Source organism: Trichomycterus rosablanca, chromosome 15 (genome assembly GCF_030014385.1).
Source record: "Trichomycterus rosablanca isolate fTriRos1 chromosome 15, fTriRos1.hap1, whole genome shotgun sequence".
NCBI lineage: Eukaryota > Metazoa > Chordata > Actinopteri > Siluriformes > Trichomycteridae > Trichomycterus > Trichomycterus rosablanca.
The window spans coordinates 21,753,378-21,776,151 of record NC_086002.1 but is presented as its reverse complement, the minus strand read 5'-3'; the positions used below and the strand labels follow the sequence as shown (position 1 = coordinate 21,776,151).

The window sequence follows — 22,774 nt, the reverse complement described above, 5'->3', positions numbered from 1 at the left end:
GTCCATCATATCTCTGATTGGTTGCAGTGGAAAACAGGCTGCAACTAATCAGCAGCCACTTGTACTGCAAAAATACAGGAAGACAGAAACAGAGCACAACCAAACACAAAGACATGAAAACAAAAAAAAACACGTGTCCCTCAGGCATGTAACAATATGAAATCACTATTTTTTTTTTTTATTCCCCAAAAGTTCCACAACAGGGCGACATTACAAAGATTTTTTTTTTACCATGGTCACAAGATCTCATATTACAACATAATATTACTTTTTTGCAAATCTCCAAAAGTGCCACAAGAGGGCGACATTAAAATATTTTTTTATAACCAACTTGGTCATATGAACTCATTTTACCATATCATGTAAATTTTTTTTTTAAGTTTTCCAAAACTGTCTCCTGCTGTTTTTTTACTAGAAGCCCCGCCCTCAGTCACTCCACCCTATCGCTCATTGGTTGCAGTGGAGAACAGGCTGCAACCAATCAGCAGCCACTTGTACTGCTGATGCTTAGTCATTCCACCATGCCTCTCATTGGATGCAGTGGAGAAAACGCTGCAACCAAAAAAAAAAAAACAACCAAACACAAATACATAAAAGAAAAAAAAACGTTTCCCTCAGGCATGTAACATATATCATATCACTATTTTTTTATTTTGCAATTCTCCAAAAGTGCCACAAGAGGGCGACATTACAAGATTTTTTTTAACAGCATGGTCACATGATCTCATTTCACCATATTATTATATAATAATATATAATGTTAGTTTTTATAACAAATCTCCAAAAGTGATACCAGAGGGCGACATTTTAATTTTTTTTTTTTTACCATAGTCACATGAAAACTGGTGTCCACAAATAATCACAAGGCTAAAATTACAGTGGTCTGTCTACCTGCATGTGCTCATAACATCAGCAGACACTTGTACTGCAAAAAGACAGAAAGAGAGAACAACCAAACACTAATACATGCAAGTAACAATATCATATCACTATTTTTTTTTTTTATTCTCCAAAGGTGCCACAACAGGGCGACAAAGATTTATTTAACATGATCACAAGATCCCATATTACCACATCATATTACTTTTTTGCAATTTTTTAAAAGTGCCACAACAGGGCGACATTAAAATATATTTTATTTAATATATATTTTAATATATTTTATTAAAATATATTAAAATAGATATTTTTACCCATTTGGTCACATGAACTCATTTTACCATATCATGTGAATTTTTTTTTTACAATTCCCCAAAACTGCCACAAGAGGGCGACATTACAAATATTTATTTTACCATGGTCAACAGACCTCATATTACCATATCATATTAGTTTTCATAACAATTCTCCAAAAATGCCACAAGAGGGCGACAGCTCAATTTTGTTTTACCATGGTCACAAGAAAACTGGCCACAAATAATCACAAGGTTAAAATTACATTGCTCTGTCTACCTGCATGTGCTCATAACATAGCTCTGTAGCTTTATTTACTTAACCAGTGCTTTAAAAGTATAGACTCTATCTTTGTCTTGTCTTTGTATTTGGCTTAATTTATTTGCGTTGTGACTTTTTTAATTTGCGTTGTGACTAGTTTTATTTGCGTTGTGACTAGTTTTATTTGTGTTGTGACTAGTTTTATTTGTGTTGTGGCTTAATTTATTTGCATTGTGACTTTTTTAATTCGTGTTGTGGCTTAATTTATTTGCGTTGTGACTTTTTATTTGCGTTGTGACTTTTTTTATTTGTGTTGTGGCTTAATTTATTTGCGTTGTGACTTTTTATTTGCGTTGTGACTTTTTTTATTTGTGTTGTGGCTTATATCTATCTATCTATCTATCTATCATCTATCTTTTTAGCAATTCTCCAAAAGTGCCACAAAAGGGCGACATTACAAGATTTTCTTTGTACCATGCTCACAAGAAAACTGGTGGCCACAAATAAGCACAAGGCTAAAATTACAGTGGTCTGTCTACCTGCATGTGCTCTTAACATAGCCTGTAGCTGTATTTACTTAACCAGTACTTTAAAAGTATACATTGTAATTGGTTGCAGTAGAGAACAGGCTGCAACCAATCAGCAGCCACTTGTACTGCTTATGTTTAGTCACTTCACCATCGGCCTTTCCCAAACCGTTCCCTCCTCACTAACACTCCACTACAGAGTCACACTCCATATGAAGTCACACTGTGCTGTGAAGGGAGCTTCCAATTAAGGGGAGGGTCTAAATTCAGGAGTCAACTTTGGGACGCCCTCTTTGCTTTCGAGTGGAATAAGGAAGCTGCCGTCACCATGGCTACAGATAGATGCTTTTCTCGCCTTGCCGTCATGTCTTGCGCTCCGTTATCATTTCAGCATCTCCAAGCGGAAATACGAGCTTAGGAGACGCAAGAACCTGCTACTTTATAACTAGTATAAATGTATAGTTATGTTTTAATTCTCCAAAAAATGGTGTTACAGTTTTTCTCAATTGCTTTGGTGCATTTCTCTGATCAGAATTAAAATTCTCATAACTGTTAGTTCAGCCTCCACAAGATTTAGTCATTTGTGCACATCATAGTAGCAGTTTCTCATTCCTTCCAACAAATTACAAATGCTTTTGGACATGCATCAATTGCTTCCATACAATTCTCTGCTGTTTTATAACATTATCATTTGCTTATGTCATGTCTGTCAAAATGAACTATACTTATGAATGCTGAATAGTCATTCCCTATTAAACTAATAGTCCTCATTTCATTGCTTAAATCATTACATACAAAAATGTTGAACTATTTCTCAAGATCAGTCAAGCAAATCTTACCAAAACATTTGCTGACTTTTTTAGACACTCTTTACTGGGACATAATCCCTGAGAATGAGAGGGGTCTAAATGGAGACCATCTGAACAAGTATGTTGTAATATGGGATAATGTGAGTTTTCACCACTTAGATTTGGTCAGACAGTGGTTTGCAGCACATGAAAGGATGCTGGTGGAATATCTCCCTCCCTACTCCTCATTCCTTAATCCAATAGAGGAGTTTTTCTCTGCCTGAAGGTGGAAGGTATATGACCGGCATCCACATACCCAAATGGCCCTGCTAGTGGCCATGGATGGATTTGGATTTGCTACTTAAGGAGATACTTTCCTTGCTGCATTGCCAGGGATGATATTCGCTGTAATGTCGATGAAAATATGTGGCCAGACAGACAGGAATGTCTGGATGTGCAATAATGATTTACAGTACTGTGTATGTTGTATGTTCCAATTCAGTTCCAATATGTACTGCAATATTGTTTACAGTTGTGCACAGCTCTACCCAAAGGGTGTTTCTTATGTTTGTTGTAAATAAGTTTGTACTTTGCTATAGCACAATGCTGTGAACAAATTAGAATTGCAAAGAGCATATTCAGTAAAAATGTGAAACATACAGTGTATCACAAAAGTGAGTACACCCCTCACATTTCAAATATTTCATTATATCTTTTCATGGGACAACACTATAGACATGAAACTTGGATATAACTTAGAGTAGTCAGTGTACAGCTTGTATAGCAGTGTAGATTTACTGTCTTCTGAAAATAACTCAACACACAGCCATTAATGTCTAAATGGCTGGCAACATAAGTGAGTACACCCCACAGTGAACATGTCCAAATTGTGCCCAAAGTGTCAATATTTTGTGTGACCACCATTATTATCCAGCACTGCCTTAACCCTCCTGGGCATGGAATTCACCAGAGCTGCACAGGTTGCTACTGGAATCCTCTTCCACTCCTCCATGATGACATCACAGAGCTGGTGGATGTTAGACACCTTGAACTCCTCCACCTTCCACTTGAGGATGCGCCACAGGTGCTCAATTGGGTTTAGTCCATCACCTTTACCTTCAGCTTCCTCAGCAAGGCAGTTGTCATCTTGGAGGTTGTGTTTGGGGTCGTTATCCTGTTGGAAAACTGCCATGAGGCCCAGTTTTCGAAGGGAGGGGATCATGCTTGTTTCAGAATGTCACAGTACATGTTGGAATTCATGTTTCCCTCAATGAACCGCAGCTCCCCAGTGCCAGCAACACTCATGCAGCCCAAGACCATGATGCTACCACCACCATGCTTGACTGTAGGCAAGATACAGTTGTCTTGGTACTTCTCACCAGGGCGCCGCCACACATGCTGGACACCATCTGAGCCAAACAAGTTTATCTTGGTCTCGTCAGACCACAGGGCATTCCAGTAATCCATGTTCTTGGACTGCCTGTCTTCAGCAAACTGTTTGCGGGCTTTCTTGTGCGTCAGCTTCCTTCTGGGATGACGACCATGCAGACCGAGTTGATGCAGTGTGCGGCGTATGGTCTGAGCACTGACAGGCTGACCTCCCACGTCTTCAACCTCTGCAGCAATGCTGGCAGCACTCATGTGTCTATTTTTTAAAGCCAACCTCTGGATATGACGCCGAACACGTGGACTCAACTTCTTTGGTCGACCCTGGCGAAGCCTGTTCCGAGTGGAACCTGTCCTGGAAAACCGCTGTATGACCTTGGCCACCATGCTGTAGCTCAGTTTCAGGGTGTTAGCAATCTTCTTATAGCCCAGGCCATCTTTGTGGAGAGCAACAATTCTATTTCTCACATCCTCAGATAGTTCTTTGCCATGAGGTGCCATGTGGAATATCCAGTGGCCAGTATGAGAGAATTGTACCCAAAACACCAAATTTAACAGCCCTGCTCCCCATTTACACCTGGGACCTTGACACATGACACCAGGGAGGGACAACGACACATTTGGGCACAATTTGGACATGTTCACTGTGGGGTGTACTCACTTATGTTGCCAGCTATTTAGACATTAATGGCTGTGTGTTGAGTTATTTTCAGAAGACAGTAAATCTACACTGCTATACAAGCTGTACACTGACTACTCTAAGTTATATCCAAGTTTCATGTCTATAGTGTTGTCCCATGAAAAGATATACTTAAATATTTGCAGAAATGTGAGGGGTGTACTCACTTTTGTGATACACTGTACATATTGAGTGTCTTGTACTCATTTACCTCACTAAATACAGTAATGTGTAACTTATAATGTGTAGTAATGTGTAGATTTCAGATGGGTGTGCTAATAGTGTATAGTGCTGTCTTGAGCATTTTCAGGTAGTGTCACCATGATCTGACTTTTTTGCACTGGAAAACACAGAGTGAACTGTCATAATGAAAACATGACAAAGCCATTTGACTATCTTGTTCATAAACAATGGAGTCAGGACTTTTTATTTTGATGACCCTGACACTTTCATTGACATGAATACTTGCTTTTGAGGAATGAACTTTCCATTTGGAGCAAGTGACACGCTTTTGCAAGTTATCAACTAGGTTTTGCAGTTTGTACTAATTGTTTTGAGAAATGCACTTACTGTTGTGCAAATGTTAATAGTGATGTGAGAAATGCACCAAAGCCACTGAGAAAAAAACTGTAAATATGATAATAATGTTAGTGATGGTATTGTTGGGGTAAAATAATTTTGCCATTTATGAAGTTTAAGTTCACTGATCACAGATTTCATTACTTTCTTTAAAAAGACTGAAGAAGACTGTGCCTACATTTTCCCTAACACCTTATGAGGATAATTTAATATAATATTTTACATTTGTGAGGTGTTTCCTCCATTCACCTTTCCTAGCTGCACTTCTGTGGAGTGTGGTGGTTGAGTGTGCTCTTGTGTTCACTCGCTGTTGAAGGGTTTTACAGTTCACTTCCCCTCCGTCCTAATTACTTTGGAACAGCCCTTAATGTGGCGAGCACTCCACGTGAACGCTCAAACGGAGGTGGAGTGGAGAGGGGGGAGTGAGTAGGGAGCGGATTGGGATTGGGGACATATCTGTTATTGGTTGCAGTGGAGAACAGGCTGCAACCAATCAGCAGCCACTTGTACTGCAAAATGACAGAAAGAGAGAACAACCAAACACGACATTTTTTTACCAACATGGTCACATGTTTTCATTTTACCATTTCATGTTATTTTTTTTAACAATTCTCCAAAAGTGTTCTAAGAGGGCGACATTACAAAGATTTTTTCTATTATGGTCACAAGACATATAATATATTGCCATAAGTATTCACTCACCTGCCTTCACACCTATATGAACTTGAGTGACGTATCATTCTTAATCCATAGGGTTTAATATGATGTCGGCCCACCCTTAGCAGCTATAACAGCCTCAACTCTTCAAGGAAGGCTTTCCACAAGGTTTAGGAGTGTGTTTATGGGAATTTTGACCATTCTTTCAGAAGCGCATTTGTGAGGTCAGATACTGATGTTGGACGAGAAGGCCTGGCTCGCAGTCTCAGCTCTAATTCATCCCAAAGGTGTTCTGTCGAGTTGAGGTCAGGACTCTGTGAAGACCAGTCGAGTTCTTCCACACCAAACTCGCTCGTCTAAGTCTTTATGCATTATCTCTGGTGCACAGTCATGTTGGAACAGGAAGGGGCCATCCCCAAACTGGGAACACAAAGTTGGGAGCATGAAATTGTCCACAATCTCTTGGTATGCTGAAGCATTAAGATTTCCTTTCACTGGAACTAAGGGGCCGAGCCCAACTCCTGAAAAACAACCCCACACCATAATCCCCCCTCCACCACACTTTACACTCGGCACAATGCAGTCAGACAAGTACTGTTCCCCCGGCAACCGCCAAACCCAGACTCGTCGATCGGGTTGCCAGACAGAGAAGCGTGATTCGTCACTCCAGAGAACACGTCTCCACTGCTCTAGAGTCCAGTGACGGTGTGCTCTACACCACTGCATCCGACGCATTGCATTATGCTTGGTGATGTAAGACTTGGATGCAGCTGCTCGGCTGCATTCCATGAAGCTCTACACACTGTTCTTGAGCTAATCTGAAGGCCACATGAAGTTTGGGGGTCTGTAGCAATTGACTGCAGAAAATTGGCGACCTCTGTGCACTATGAGCCTCAGCTCTGTTATTTTACATGGCACTAACACTTCATGGCTGTTGTTCCCAATCGCTTCCACTTTGTTATAATAGCACTGACAGTCGATTGTGGAATATTTAGTAGTGAGGAAATTTCACGACTGGACTTGTTGCACAGGTGGCATCTTATTACAGTACCATACTGGAATTCACTGAGCTCCTGAGACCCATTTTTTCAGTAAAGTTTGTAGAAGCAGTCTGCATGCCTAGGTGCTTGATTTTATACACCTGTGGCCATGGAAGTGATTGGAACACCTGAATTCAATGATTTGCATGGGTGAGTGAAAACTTTTGGCAATATAGTGTTTTAACATTTCAAATGACTTTTTTACAATTCTCCAAAAGTGCCAAAAGAGGTCAACATCACAATAATTTTTTTTTACCATGGTCACAAGATCTCATATTGCCATATCATAACTCATTTTTAACAATGTTTTAAAAGTGCCACAAGAAGGCAACATCACAATTTTTTCAACATGGTCACAAGATCTTGTATTATCATATCATATTACTTTTTTTTTTTACAATTCTCCGAAAGTTCCACAAGAGGAGTTTGCATGTTCTCCATTTGTCTGCATGGTTTTCCTCCAGGTGCTATGTTTTTTTTCCCACAGTCCAAAGACATTAAAGTGCCACAAGAGGGCAACATCTCAAATATTTTTTTTTACCATGGTCACATGATCTCATATTACCATATCTGTTACATGTACATGGTTAGCCTTAATTTAAGGGTACAGTAATTGCTGGTACATTGCCAAGGTGCTACATAACTCAGTGAAGAGGTGTGAAAATAAGCAGAAAACCAGATTTATACCCAGCTAAATTAACTTCACTTAGCAGGTCTTTAAATGTTACAGGTTTTTACAAACAAAGTGTATTAATTAGAGAACACAAATGTACACACTGGAACTTAAAATCCAGCAAAGCTCCCACTCACAAAGTGAACTGTAGACGGTGCCAAATAAAACAAATAAGAAAAACAGCTAAACTGCCTAGTCAGGCCTAAACTAACTAACAAAGACAAAAAATACAAGGGGTAGCACCCACTTTTTACCTAATAGGCTAAACATAATAATTCCTACGTGTATGAATGTATGGCTGCCTTCTTTCCTGTTCACAATGGGGAAAGTGGGTAAGGAAGAAGGAGAAAAATGAACAATCTTTACAAACTCTTTGATCCAAGATGGCGGCGCGTTAACACGCAGCGGCCGCTCTGGGGTCGAAAAACTGTGTTTTTTTGTTGTTTTCAGGAAAAGTTTGTAAGTTTGTTTAGGACAGTTTTGTTTATAAACGTATGGAAACCAGTTTTGACTTAGTTTACAACCGCCAGACACTGCTACAATTGAGAAAACAGTCAGAAACCAACCTGCAAGATGATCTGCAGCGAACTCTGCATGAACTCTGCCTACTTCGCGAACCAGACCTGCAGTCCTCGGTGTTACCTGAAGCAGGTGACCGGGGGAGGGGGCGCCGCAAGCGGTGCTCGAGGAAGCAGAAGCGTGGAAAGCGAGCCGGGGTCCGTGCTAGGCTAAAAGCTAACCCAAGCCGGCCGGCTCTACCATCGTTATTCCTCGCAAATGCATGCTCTCTGGAGAATAAACTGGACTGTATCAGACTTCAGCGAACGACCCAATGTGAGTACAGGGACTGATGTGTTTACATTAACACCGAATGGTGCAAGGACTCTGTGCTTGTTGTGGCGTACTGTTCTCCGATGGTGGAATTTGCTATTGTTAGATGCAGACCTTTTTATTTACCACAAGAATTCACCAGCGTGCTTATTGTCGCGGTGTATCTTCCGCCCAGCGCGAACGCGAAGGAAGCATTGAGCGAACTTTACAGAGCCATCAGCGAACTGCAGAACACTCATCCAGACGGACTGTTTATTATCGCTGGGGATTTTAATCATGCAAATCTCAAGTCTGTTCTCCCTAAATTCCATCAGCATGTGGACTTTGCTACGAGAGGAGCGAACACGCTGGATAATGTTTACACGAACATTGCCGGTGCGTACCGGGCGGAGCCCCGCCCCCACCTCGGATACTCAGACCACATCTCTGTAATGCTAATTCCAGCATACAGAGCACTCGTCAAGCGCTCCAGACCTGTACAGAAACAGGTGAAAACCTGGCCAGAAGGATCCATCTCTGCTCTTCAGGACAACATACGGCGATTACACTGATCTAGAGGAGTACACGACTTCAGTGACCTGCTACATCAGCAAATGCATTGAGGACGTCACTACCACTAGAACCATCACTTCCAGACCCAACCAGAAGCCGTGGATGACTCCAGAGGTGCGTGCACTGCTGAGGGCCCGAGACTTCGCTTTTAAAGCAGGTGACCAGCCGGCTCTGAGAACAGCGAGAGCCAGACTGTCCCGGGCGATCCGAGAAGCAAAGCGCGCACACGGCCAGAACATCCACAGCCACTTCCAGAACAGCGGTGACACACGGCGCTTGTGGCAGGGCATCCAGGCCATCACCAACTACAGGACGACTCCACCCGTCTGTGACAGTGATGCCTCCCTTCCAGATGCGCTGAATGACTTCTACGCTCGGTTCGAGGCGCAGAACAACATGTTGGCGAGGAAGATGATCCCACCTTGTGACGACCAGGTGCTTCGTCTCACCACAGCGGACGTGAGGAGAACTCTGCACAGAGTCAACCCACGGAAGGCTTCTGGACCAGACAACATTCCTGGCCGAGTGCTCAAGGGATGTGCAGACCAGCTGGCAGATGTATTCACTGACATCTTCAACATCTCCCTGAGCAGCGCCATCGTTCCAACGTGCCTCAAGACGACCACCATCGTACCCGTGCCAAAGAAGTCATCTGTGTCATGCTTCAACGACTATCGTCCCGTAGCACTCACGCCTATCATCACAAAGTGCTTCGAGAAACTAGTCATGAGGCATATTAAGACACTACTGCCTCCCACCATGGACCCACTGCAGTTTGCGTACCGTCCTAACCGCTCAACGGACGACGCCATATCCACCACACTTCACCTGGCTTCTACACACCTGGACAGAAAGAACACTTACGTCAGGATGCTGTTCATAGACTTTAGCTCAGCATTCAACACCATCATTCCTCAGCATCTAATTGGAAAGCTGAGCACGCTGGGCCTGAACACCTCTCTCTGCAACTGGATCCTGGACTTCTTGACTGAGAGACCTCAGTCCGTCCGGATCGGTAAGAACACCTCCAGCACCACCACACTGAGCACCGGCGCTCCCCAAGGCTGTGTGCTCAGTCCACTGCTGTTTACTCTGCTTACGCACGACTGTACAGCAATGCACAGCTCGAATTCCATCGTTAAGTTTGCAGACGACACAACTGTGGTGGGACTCATCAGCAACAACGATGAGTCAGCGTACAGAGAGGAGGTACAACATCTAACGGACTGGTGCCAAGTCAACAACCTGTCTCTGAATGTGGATAAAACCAAAGAGATGGTCATTGACTTTAGAAAGACACTAAGGGACCACTCCCCACTGCACATCGACGGCTCATCTGTTGAGATCGTCAAGAGCACCAAATTTCTCGGTGTTCATCTGGAGGAGAATCTCACCTGGACCCTTAACACCAGTTCCATCACCAAGAAAGCCCAGCAGCGTCTCTACTTTTTGAGAAGACTGAGGAAAGCTCATCTGCCACCCCCCATTCTCACCACGTTCTACAGAGGAACAATCGAGAGCATCCTGAGCGGCTGCATCACTGTCTGGTTCGGAAATTGTACTGCGTCGGACCGCAAGACTCTCCAGCGAGTAGTGAGGACAGCTGAAAAGATCATCGGGTCGCTCTTCCATCTCTCACAGACATTTTTAACACCCGCTGCATCCGCAAAGCTCTCAGCATTGTGGACGATCCAACCCATCCATCACATGGACTTTTTACTCTGCTCCCGTCTGGGAGACGATACCGCAGCATCCGGACTAACACAACCAGACTGTGTAACAGTTTTATCCCTCAAGCAATCAGACTTCTAAACTCAGGACTGTAACAATTTCCTCCGGAAATTTTCTGCTGCCACACACTGATCTGTATTGACTGTTACTTGCATTTTTGACTATGTTACTTGCATTTTTGACTGTTACTTGCATTTTTGACTGTTACTTGCATTTTTGCACACCTCCTGGAAATGCACAATAATTTCTGCACCTTACTTGTATTTTGCACCATATTTACTTTTTAGGCACCTTATCTGCATTGCCAATTTTACGCTGCTAATGTACAACATGTCACTACCTCATGAACCATTGTACCATCTATTCACCATCATGTACTAACACTTGTCTTTAGTCCTGTCTTCTAATTACTTGTTTAGATTAGGGATAATTAGGAATATCTTTTGTAGTTATTTATTATAGGATTTTTTGTATTATTGTTGTATTTGCACTGTTTTTGTATTGTCTTGCACTTTTTGTACCGTGTTACACCGTGATCCTAGAGGAACGCTGTTTCGTTTCAATACGTACTTGTATGTAGCTGAAATGACAATAAAACCTCTCTGACTCTGACTCTCTGACTCTGATTTTTTGGAGAATTAAAACATAACTATACATTTATACTAGTTATAAAGTAGCAGGTGCTTGCGTCTCCTAAGCTCGTATTTCCGCTTGGAGATGCTGAAATGATAACGGAGCGCAAGACATGAAGACAAGGTGAGAAAAGCGTCTATCTGTAGCCATGGTGACGGCAGCTTCCTTCTTCCGCTCGAAAGCAAAGAGGGCGTCCCAGAGTTGACTCCTGAATTTAGACCCTCCCTTTAATTGGAAGCATCCTTCACAGCACAGAGTGCGACTTCATATGGAGTGTGACTCTGTAGTGGAGTGTTAGTGAGGAGGGAACGGTTTGGGAAAGGCCGATGGTGAAGTGACTAAGCATCAGCAGTACAAGTGGCTGCTGATTGGTTGCAGCCTGTTCTCTACTGCAACCAATTACAATGTATACTTTGAAAGTACTGGTTAAGTAAATAAAGCTACAGGCTATGTTAAGAGCACATGCAGGTAGACAGACCACTGTAATTTTAGCCTTGTGCTTATTTGTGGCCACTAGATTTCTTGTGAGCATGGTACAAAAAACATAATTTGTAATGTCGCCCTGTTGTGGCACTTTTGGATAATTGCTAAAAAGATCGATCGATCGATAGGTAGGTAGGTAGGTAGGTAGGTAGGTAGGTAGGTAGGTAGGTAGGTAGGTAGGTAGATAGATAGATAGATAGATAGATAGATAGATAGATAGATAGATAGATAGATAGATAGATAGATAGATAGATAGATAGATAGATAGATAGATAGATAGATACTTTATTGATTCCGAAGGAAATTAGTACAGTGGCCCAGAAGGGTAAATGTTGTTACAAATGATCAATGTTGTTCACGGTGTTTATATCAACATAGTTATGTAGACATAATGTCGCCCTCATGTGGCACTTTTAGAGAATTGTCATAAAAATTAACATGATATGGTAAAATGAGTTCGTGACCATGTTGGTAAAAAAAATCCTTGTAATGTCGCCCTCTTGTGGCACTTATGGAGATTTGCAAAAAAGTAATATGATGTGTTAATATGAGATCTTGTGATCATGGTAAAAAAATCTTTGGGCACTTTTGGAAAACTATTATGATGTGGTAATATGAGGTGTGTTGACCATGGTAAAAAAATAATCTTGTATTGTCGCCCTCTTGTGGCAGTTTTGGAGAATTGTTAAAAAAACTAATATGATATGGTAATATGAGGTTTTGTGAGTATGGTAAAAATAGATCCTTGTACTGTCGCCCTCTTGTGGCACTTTTAGAGATTTGCAAAAAAGTAATATGATGTGGTAATATGAGGTCTTGTGACCATGGTAAAACAAATTTTTTTAATGTTGCCTTGTTGTGGCACTTTTGGAGAATGGCACAAAAGTAATATGATGTGGTAATATGAGATCTTGTGACCATGGTAAAACAAATATTTTTAATGTTGCCCTGTTGTGGCACTTTTGGAGATTTGTAAAAAAAAAAAAATAGTGATATGATATTGTTACGTGCCTGAGGGACACATGTTTTTTTCTGTTTTCATGTCTTTGTGTTTGGTTGTTCTCTCTTTCTGTCTTTCTGTATTTTTGCAGTACAAGCGGCTGCTGATTGGTTGCAGCGTTTTCTCCACTGCAACCAATTAGAGAAATGGCGGGGCTTCCAGTAAAAAAAAAGCAAGAGACCGCCACAAATAAATAAAGGAAAAAAAAGAATGTTAAGTTAAAGATAGAGTGTATACTTTTAAAAGCATTGTTTGTATAAATACAACTACAAGGTTATGTTATGAGCACATGCAGGTAGACAGACCACTGTAATTTTAGCCTTGTGATTATTTGTGGCCAGTTTTCTTGTGACCCTGGTAAAAAAAAAATTAGAGAATTGTTATAAAAACTAATATGATATGGTAATATGAGGTCTGTTGACCATGGTAAAAATCTTGTATTGTCGCCCTCTTTTGGCACTTTTGAAGAATTAAAAAAAAAAGTATTTTTATGATATTGTTACGAGCCTGTTTACTACTGCAACCAATTGGAGACATGGTGGAGTGACTGGGGGCGGGACTTTCAGTATAAAAAAAAAAAAAAAAAGAATGTCAAGGGCAGTTGTAGCCTAGCGGTTAAGCTACTGGACTAGTAAGCAGAAGGTTGCTGGTTCAAACCTCATAACGCTTTGGATAAAAGCGTCTGCTAAATACAGAAAATGAAAATGTAAAGACAAAGCTAGAGTGTTTACTTTTATTATTTAATTCATTGATTATTTGTGGCCAGTTTTCTTGTGACCATAATAAAAAAAAATTATAATGTCGCCCTCTTGTGGCACTTTTGGAAAATTGTTTTAAAAAGTATTATGATGTGGTAAAATAAGATCATGTGACCATGTTGGTAAACAAAAATCTTTATAATGCCGCCCTGTTGTGGCACTTTTGAAGAATTGCAGAAAAAAAAATAGTGATATGATATTGTTACGAGCCAGTTCTCCACTGCAAACAATTAAAGACATGGTGGACTTACTGGGGACGAGACTTTCAATATAAAAGCAGCAGGCGACCGCCACAAATAAAAAAAAGGAAAGAAAAGAATGTCAAGACAAAGATAGAGTGTATACTTTTAAAGCTCTGGTTAAGTAAATACAGCTACAACGTATGTTATGAGCACATGAAGGTAGACAGACCACTGTAATTTTAGCCTTGTGATTTTTTGTGGCCACCAGTTTTTTTGTGACCGTGGTAAGAATTTTTTTTTTAATGTCGCCCTCTTGTGGCACTTTTGGAGAATTGTTATAAAAACTAATATGATGTGATATAAGGTTTTATAAACATGGTAAAAAAAATCCTTGTAATGTCGCCCTCTTGTGGCAGTTTTGAGAACTAAAAAAAATGAGTTCATATGACCAAGTTGGTAAAAAAAATCTTGTACTGTCGCCCTCTTGTGGTATTTTTGGAGATTTGCAAAAATGTAATATGATGTGTTAATATGAGATCTTGTGACCATGGTTAAACAAATCTTTGTAAATTTGCCCTGTTGTGGCAGTTTTGGAGATTTGTAAAAAAAAAAAAAAAAAAAATAGGGATTTGATATTATTACATGCCTGAGGGACACGTGTTTTCTGTTCTCATGTATTTGTGTTTGGTTGTTCTCTCTTTCTGTCTTTCTGTATTTTTGCCATACAAGTGGCTGCTGATTGGTTGCAGCTTTTTCTCTACTGCATCCAATAAGAGATATGATGGAGTGACTGGGGGCGGGACTTTCAGTATAAAAAGTAGCAGCCACAAATAAAAAAAAAAAAGAAAAGAATGTCAAAACAAAGATAGAGTGTAAACTTTTAAAGCACTGGTTGAGTAAATACAGCTACAAGGTTATGTTAAGAGCACATGCAGGAAGACAGACCACTGTAATTTTAGCCTTGTGATTATTTGTGGCCAGTTTTCTTGTGACCCTGGTAAAAAAAAAAAAAATGAAATGTTGCCCTCTTGTGGCACTTTTAGAGAATTGTTATAAAAACTAATATGATGTGGTAAAATGAGATCATGTGACCATGGTAAAAAAAATCTTGTACTGTGCCCTCTTTTGGCAGTTTTGGAGAATTGCAATAAAATGATATGTTGTGTTAATATGAGATCTTGTGACCATAATAAACAAAAATCTTTGTAATTTCGCCCTGTTGTGGCATTTTTGAAGAATTGTAAAAAAAATTGTGAGATTAAAACGAGCCTGTTCACTACTGCAACCAATTAGAGATATGATAGAGTGACTTGGGGCGGGGCTTCCAGTAAAAAAAAAAAACAGCAAGAGACCGCCATGAATAAACAAAGGAAAGAAAATAATGTTAAGTTAAAGATAGAGTGAATATTTCTAAAGCTCTGGTTAAGTAAATACAGCTACAAGGTTATGTTAAGAGCACATGCAGGAAGACAGACCACTGTAATTTTAGCCTTGTGATTATTTGTGGCCAGTTTTCTTGTTACTCTGGTAAAAAGAATGAAATGTCGCCCTCTTGTGGCACTTTTAGAGAATTGTTATACAAATTTACATGACATGGTAAAATGAGATCATGTGACCATGGTAAAAAAAAATCTTGTAATGTCTCCCTCTTTTGGCAGTTTTGGAGAATTGCAATAAAATAATATGTTGTGTTAACATAAGATCTTGTGACCATAATAAACAAAAATCTTTGTAATGTCTTCCTGTTGTGACATTTTTGAAGAATTGTAAAAAAAAATAGTGATATGATATTGTTACGAGCCTGTTCTCCACTGCAACCAATTAGAGACATGGTGGAGTGACTGAAAAAGAAAGAAAAAAAAAGAAAAGAATGTCAAGGGCAGTTGTAGCCTAGTGGTTAAGATACTGGACTAGTAAGCAGAAGGTTGCTGGTTCAAACCTCATCACTGCCAGGCTGCCACCGTTGGGCTCTTGAGCAAGGCCCTTAACCCTCAATTGCTTAGACTGCAAAATGTAAGTCGCTTTGGATAAAAGCATCTGCTAAAGCTAGAGTGTTTACTTTGATTATTTGATTAATTGATTATTTGTGGCCAGTTTTCTTGTGACCATAATAAAAAAATATTTGTAATGTCGCCCTCTTGTGGCACTTTTGGAGAATTGCAAAATAAAAAAATACTGATATGATATTGTTACGTGCCTGAGGGACACATTTTTTTTTTCTTCTGTTTTTATGTATTTGTGTTTGGTTATTCGCTCTTTCTGTCTTTTTGCAGTACAAGTGTCTAATGATTGGTTGCAACGTTTTCTCCACTGCATTCAATGAGAGGCATGGTGGAATGACTAAACATCAGCAGTACATTTACATTTACATTTTCAGCATTTAGCAGACAATAGTCGGCAGTGTAGCCTAGTGGTTAAGGTACTGGTCCAGTATTCAGAAGGTTGCCGGTTCAAGCCTCACCACTACCAGGTTGCCACTGTTGGGCCCTTGAGCAAGGCCCTTAACCCTCAATTGCTTAGACTGTATACTGTCATGACTGTAAGTCGCTTTGGATAAAAGCGTCTGCTAAATGCCGAAAATGTAAATGTAGCAGACGCTTTTATCCAAAGCGACTTACACAATGAGCAATTGAGGGTTAAGGGTCTTGCTCAGGGACCCAACAGTGGCAACTTGGTGGTGGCGGGGCTTGAACCGGCAACCTTCTGTTCACTAGTCCAGTACCTTAACCACTGAGCTATCCAGTACAAGTGGCTTTTAATTGGTTGCAGCCTGTTCTCCACTGCAACCAATGAGCAATAGGGTGGAGTGACTGAGGGCGGGGTTTCCAGTTAAAGCAGGAGACCGCCAGAGATAAATAACAAAGAAAAGAATGTCAGGATAAAGATAGAGTGTAAACCAGTGGCGATTTCTGTAAGACTGCAAGGGAAGCTCAGCTTCCCCTAAAATGTCAAAAATTAAATGGTCAAATATGTACAGCAGTGTTAACATTTCATTGACTACAAATGCGTTAGAACACGTTCATCTTGAAGACGATGAGACGTTCAGAATCAGCTACTTATCACAAATCGACTTGATTTTGTTAACTCATACATTCCCGGAGCGTCAATGCATTTACCCACAGACGCTGAGCGTCTCTTTGCTTCTATGGGGCTGCATGGGCGGGACTTCGAAACTCGCACTATCATTGGATAAATGCCACGATTTTGTCCCGCCCCCGGATGCTGAGCGTCTCTGGGGGTGAATGGGGCTGTGGGCGGGTCTGAACGCTGAGCTTCTGCAAGATGATTGGAGGATCAGTCGAAAGGCTGAATCCCGTTTTGATTGACAGCTGTCGCTGGGAGCTTCAGTCCCATCGCGGATTTTGCGAGTGAAGTCGGAAGACAAACTGCAACCCATTTCATGCCATTTTCTTGAAAACTAACAAAGGGGAGAATTTATACCCCTATACCATCAAAAGGAATCGTAACATTATAGTAAAATGAGATCTTGTAACCTATGTTTAAATTTTTTTTGTGTTGCCGCCCTCTGGTGGCACTTTTGAAGAATTGTAAAAAGTAATATGATATGTTAAAATTTCCAGATTTTACCAATTCTTCCCTCAGGTCCGTCTCAGGTCTGCAATCTTGGTGTCATTCTAGACTCCACTCTTTCTTTTGAATCACATATAAAAAATGTTGCTAAAACTGCTGATTTTTATCTTAAGAACATCTCTAGGCTGCGCTCCTCTCTTTTCTACTATGTAACTGAAACTCTCATTTATGCACTAATCACTTCCCGACTGGACTACTGTAATGCTGTTCTTTATGGTCTCCCTGCCTTCAAGCTTAAGAGACTACAGCATGTACAAAATTCAGCCGCGATGGTCCTAACACATACAAGATCACGTGATCACATAACTCCTACACTTAAACAGCTCCACTGGCTACCCATCCAATACCACATTCAATAAATACGTTTTTTTGTTGGTTTTTAAGACTTTGCATGGCCAAGCACTTACATATCTCACTGTACAGCATATTGATGATCCATTCATCTCATAAATCACACTTCCTTGCTCTTCCCTCCATAAAAATAAATAAGCTACTTTATAAGTAAAAAGTATCGGTATCGGATTGATATCGGCGATACTGGCCCTGTATTTACTTGGTATCGGATCGATACCAAATTTTGCAATTAAATCTGTGTGTTTATGTGTGTATGTGTGTGTGTTTTCTTTTATGTATGTATATTTTTATGTATTTTTATGTAATATAAAAAATTGTTAGGAGGATTTAGTGGCGTTGGTGTTGCACGGTGTACACAGTCTGTATTTTACACAGAGATCGTATAAACTGATTGTAGTGTAATCTACAGTATGGCTGTACATTGGTAGAATGTAAACACGCTGGATGAAGTCATAAGGAATGAGCAGAATATTGAATGTTAACCATAAGACTGGTTATTGTAATAGTGGTAATAAAACAACCGAATTCACAATGATGCCTTTTCTAATTTGGTAATTCATGTGTTTCAGCCGCCACCATAGCTAACAAGTGTTAACAAGTGTCATAAGCGAGTGAGATAAAGACCATGACTGAATTAGATTAAAGGGGAAGGCCACTTCCTGTTCCAGCAGGACTATACCTCTGTGCACAAAGCAAAATCCACAAACATAAAGAGAAGCTCGGCTTCAAGAAGCTCCAGTGTCCTGCACAGAGGCCTGACCGAAGCCCCACTGCACCACTGAGGAATTAAAGTTTTTGGTGGCACTCACACTCAGGCTGGAACTCACTGTGCTCGCTACCTGATCTGAAGGCATGAGGACCCAGGTGTGGTTCATCATCTCCAGGTGCGTCTTGTGTTCCTAGGCAGCACAGATGATATCTGTTGAGCTCAATTTAAAACCTCCTTCTAACCCAAACTATAATAACCCCAAAATGTTTCTAACCGTAACTATGATAACCCCAACATGTATCTAACCCAATTAGGATAACCCCAAGCTAGTTCTAACCCTAAATTAATCCTATTTTTACTATCAGGCAATGAAATTAGAAGGAGGCAGAGTAAAAACATCAACATAATTTCACTATTTAATTTACTTTCACGAAAACAGGTGGGCATAAAAAGTGTAGGTTTTCACATTAACAATACACAAAAAAAAAATTTCTATAACTTTTGGAACTTAATGACTTCATTTGCTGTTTTTCAGTCCTTTGAAGCAGTCAAGACCAGCTTTGTGATATCCAAAAAGTACATAAAGCGCTATAAAAAGACCTTGTTGCTTTTGTATTTGAGCTAGCAAAGCTTCACACCTGAATGTTGTGCATTGTTCACGTTCTTGTATTTCACGATGTTTAGTACCATAATGGGGAATTAAATTGTAAACTTTAAACGGCTTTACTTCTGACTTCAGTAAATAAATAGACGCCCATGTCTTGTTAAGAAATTGCAGTTTCTATCTATTGCACTCACAGTTCTGTTCATGAACACATTACGGTGAAGATGGATAAACTCGCACACACCTAAATCATAAACTGAGAGGGAAATAAAAAAAACCAGAAAACCAACCCCATAAAAAAAGAAAATAAATAAATTAATTAATTAATTTGAGTTCACATATACGGACACATTTCTAAAACAACACATGGCTCCTACACTTACACAAGAGATCTCACTTATTAACATGCTTTTTTTTTTTTATAATTCTTTTTAAAACTCAGAAATGGTTTTAACACAGCTAACACTGAAACATAAAATGTCTTCTTTCACTTATTTGGATTTTATTGATACACAGCTAAGATCACTTTCACTTTAATCAAGATGTGTCATACTTTGAAATATGTTTATGAAACGTTATGCTTTAGCAGAATATGACTTATAACGTCCCATTTCTCACAATACAGTGAAATATACAAACACATTTTTAACACAGATGTCACTTATAAAGACTTGCATCAGTATTGTTCGGCACAGACAAATCCAAACACTGCTTTACACATTTTTTATGTATTTATGTGTTTAATGTATTCATTGTTTATGTATTAATTTAGTTATTTACTCATTCATGACCCTAACACCCACTTTAACAAAACATCTATGGCTCTAGCAGTCCAGGTGACACATATCCAGGGCCAGATGTAGCCTAGTGGTTAAGGTACTAGGCCATTGACCAGAGGGTCACTGGTTCAAGCCCCACCACTGCTAGGTTATCACTGTTGGGCCCTTGAGCAAGGTTCTTAACCCTCAATTGCTCTGACTGTATACTGTTACTGTAATGTAAATCGCTTTGGATAAAGGCGTCTGCTAAATGCTGAAAATGTAAATATTCACCTATTTTACTTTTTTTTTAAACTCTCTCTCTCACACACACACACACACACACACACATCTGCAAAAGCTAGCAACAAACACTGTCGTTGTTCATTTATATATTAAACATTCCAACACAATTTTACCCTCATGTTTTATTTACCCTACACCTCCTCCTACACCGCTGCAGGTGTTTTAGATCTTTGTTTTTATCATAACGTGTCTCTAATGCTACTTTCACAAGCACTGACAGATTTCTAAAGCTATTTGTTTGTTTCAAATTCAATATTCACTACAACTGTACTGATATGAACTAATATAAATTTTTGATTATACACTGCTGTATTCTCCCACACTGTCTTTCCGTATTCCTAGTATGTTTTTTTTTTATTTTTTGGCTACATTGTCATGTCTCCAATGGCTCTTTGTCCCACCTAATTGAACAATATTAAAACATGCGACAAACATGGCGATTATAGTACATTGTAATAAGGTTTAAGGTTGCATATGGTTTAGGGTTGTTTCTTTGTTTGTATTTCTTTCTTTTGGCACAACATGTTTAGAAAAAAATTCTTAACATTAAACATTAGTTACAGAAAAATATGTCATGTGGAATTCATCACATCGATTGTGGACCGATTTACTGTGAGGATAAAACAGTGGAGGTTCTAAGTTACGCGCTTTACATGAGGCCTACTCCGAGCAGCTGCGGTCACAGTGGGCTGTCACTGCCTAACTCCGCCCCATTGTCTTCAACTAGGTCCGGTAGAGGGATATAACAGGCTCGCTGTGAACGCTCGTCCTGCATTGACTCGCTTCATCTCGACGAGAGCAGTAACGATGTCCGGAAGAGGAAAAGGCGGCAAAGGTCTTGGAAAAGGAGTTAGATTAGGTGACAACCAATTTATAATTTCTGCATATGCTGATGATATTACTGTGTTCATTAAAACAAGAAAAGATTTAGACATTATTTATGAACATTTCTCCTTATATGAGAAAGTGTCAGGAGCCACCCTGAATGTTTTAAAATCAGAATGTGTGTGGATTGGAGACATTAATAAAAAATTTCCAATTGATGTACCTGAGACTGAACATCTTAAAGTCCTAGGTATATATTTTGATAACAATGGCTGTGTAGATTATAACTGGAAAGAAAAAGAACAAATTATTAAAGAAGAATTTAGTAAATGGAAAAATTGTAATTTAAGTTATAAAACAAGAATAAATATGGTTAAGACCTTTATCTTATCAAAAATAATATTTTTATCCTGTATTTTCCCTCCCACAGATAAATGGCTTAAAAATATGAATAAATTATGTTGTAATTTTATTTGGAATTCAACACGTGAAGTAACTAAGCGTGAACTTTTATATAAACAGAAAAAAATGGGTGGTCTAGGAGCAATTGATCTTTCCATTAAAACAAAAATTTTTGTATGTAAAATTATTGCAAATGGCATTTACAGACAAGCTGATTGGATTGGAAACATCACAAATTGGAAACAGAAAAAAGGCCGCTCTAGAGCTTTAGTTCCTTATTATAAATTAATTTATGGTGATTTTATAAATAAATTTAATGTTTTGAATATAGATTGGATTAAGGATTCTAATAAAAAGATTTACAAGCTAATAGTAGATTTGAAATATTGTAATTTAGTGGATTTTAGAGGCCTTAGAGAGGAAGAAAAGAAAGAATGTGTAAATAATATCTTATGTAAAAAAATATCTGAGAAGTTAAGGGATATTACATGGTTGGTAGCAGTGAGGAGACTTCCAGTGAGATCTGTAGTGAAGTGGAGTTGTTTTGTGAAGACAAACATGTGCCCTATGCCAAAATGCCAGACAGAGGAAACTTTAGAACATTTTATTCTAGAGTGTTATCGTTCCCAAGAAGTATGGAGCAAAATGGAAAATTTAGGTGTTGAGATTAAAATTCATATGAAGTCCGTCTGTTTCGGTATTTTTGATGAAATCATGTCTAAAGATAAACATGACTTCTTGTGGTTAGTACTGTGTATTGTGAAGTCTAAATTATGGAAAACAAGATGTAGAATGACTATTGACCAACAGTTTGTTTCAGCAGAGAATGTTTATAAAAATATAAGAACTGAACTGAAAAGAATAAGAACAATGAATGTTTTATTTAAGGACTGAATTGTGGAAGATTTTAAAATTGTAAATGATTGTCTTGATAATGTAATGTAATTTCCATGTACTCTGATGAAGTTTAAATAAAATATTAAATAAAAAAAAGAAAAGGCGGCAAAGGTCTTGGAAAAGGAGGCGCTAAGCGTCACCGCAAAGTTCTCCGTGATAACATCCAGGGTATTACTAAACCCGCCATCCGCCGTTTGGCTCGCCGTGGCGGTGTGAAGCGTATTTCCGGCTTGATCTACGAGGAGACCCGCGGTGTGCTCAAGGTTTTCCTTGAGAACGTCATCCGTGATGCCGTCACCTACACCGAGCACGCCAAGAGAAAGACCGTCACCGCAATGGACGTGGTGTACGCTCTGAAACGCCAGGGACGCACCCTGTACGGATTCGGGGGTTAA

General features: G+C 39.6%; 1 protein-coding gene across 1 annotated transcript; it reads left to right on the top strand.

The window, feature by feature from the left end:
- Positions 1–22,486: 22,486 nt before the first annotated feature.
- Positions 22,487–22,774, top strand: LOC134329100 (histone H4-like; the record flags this gene model as incomplete). The annotated part of the gene is made up of 1 exon (XM_063010348.1): positions 22,487–22,774. A coding segment is annotated over one exon (288 nt), but the record flags the coding sequence as incomplete, so codon positions are not given.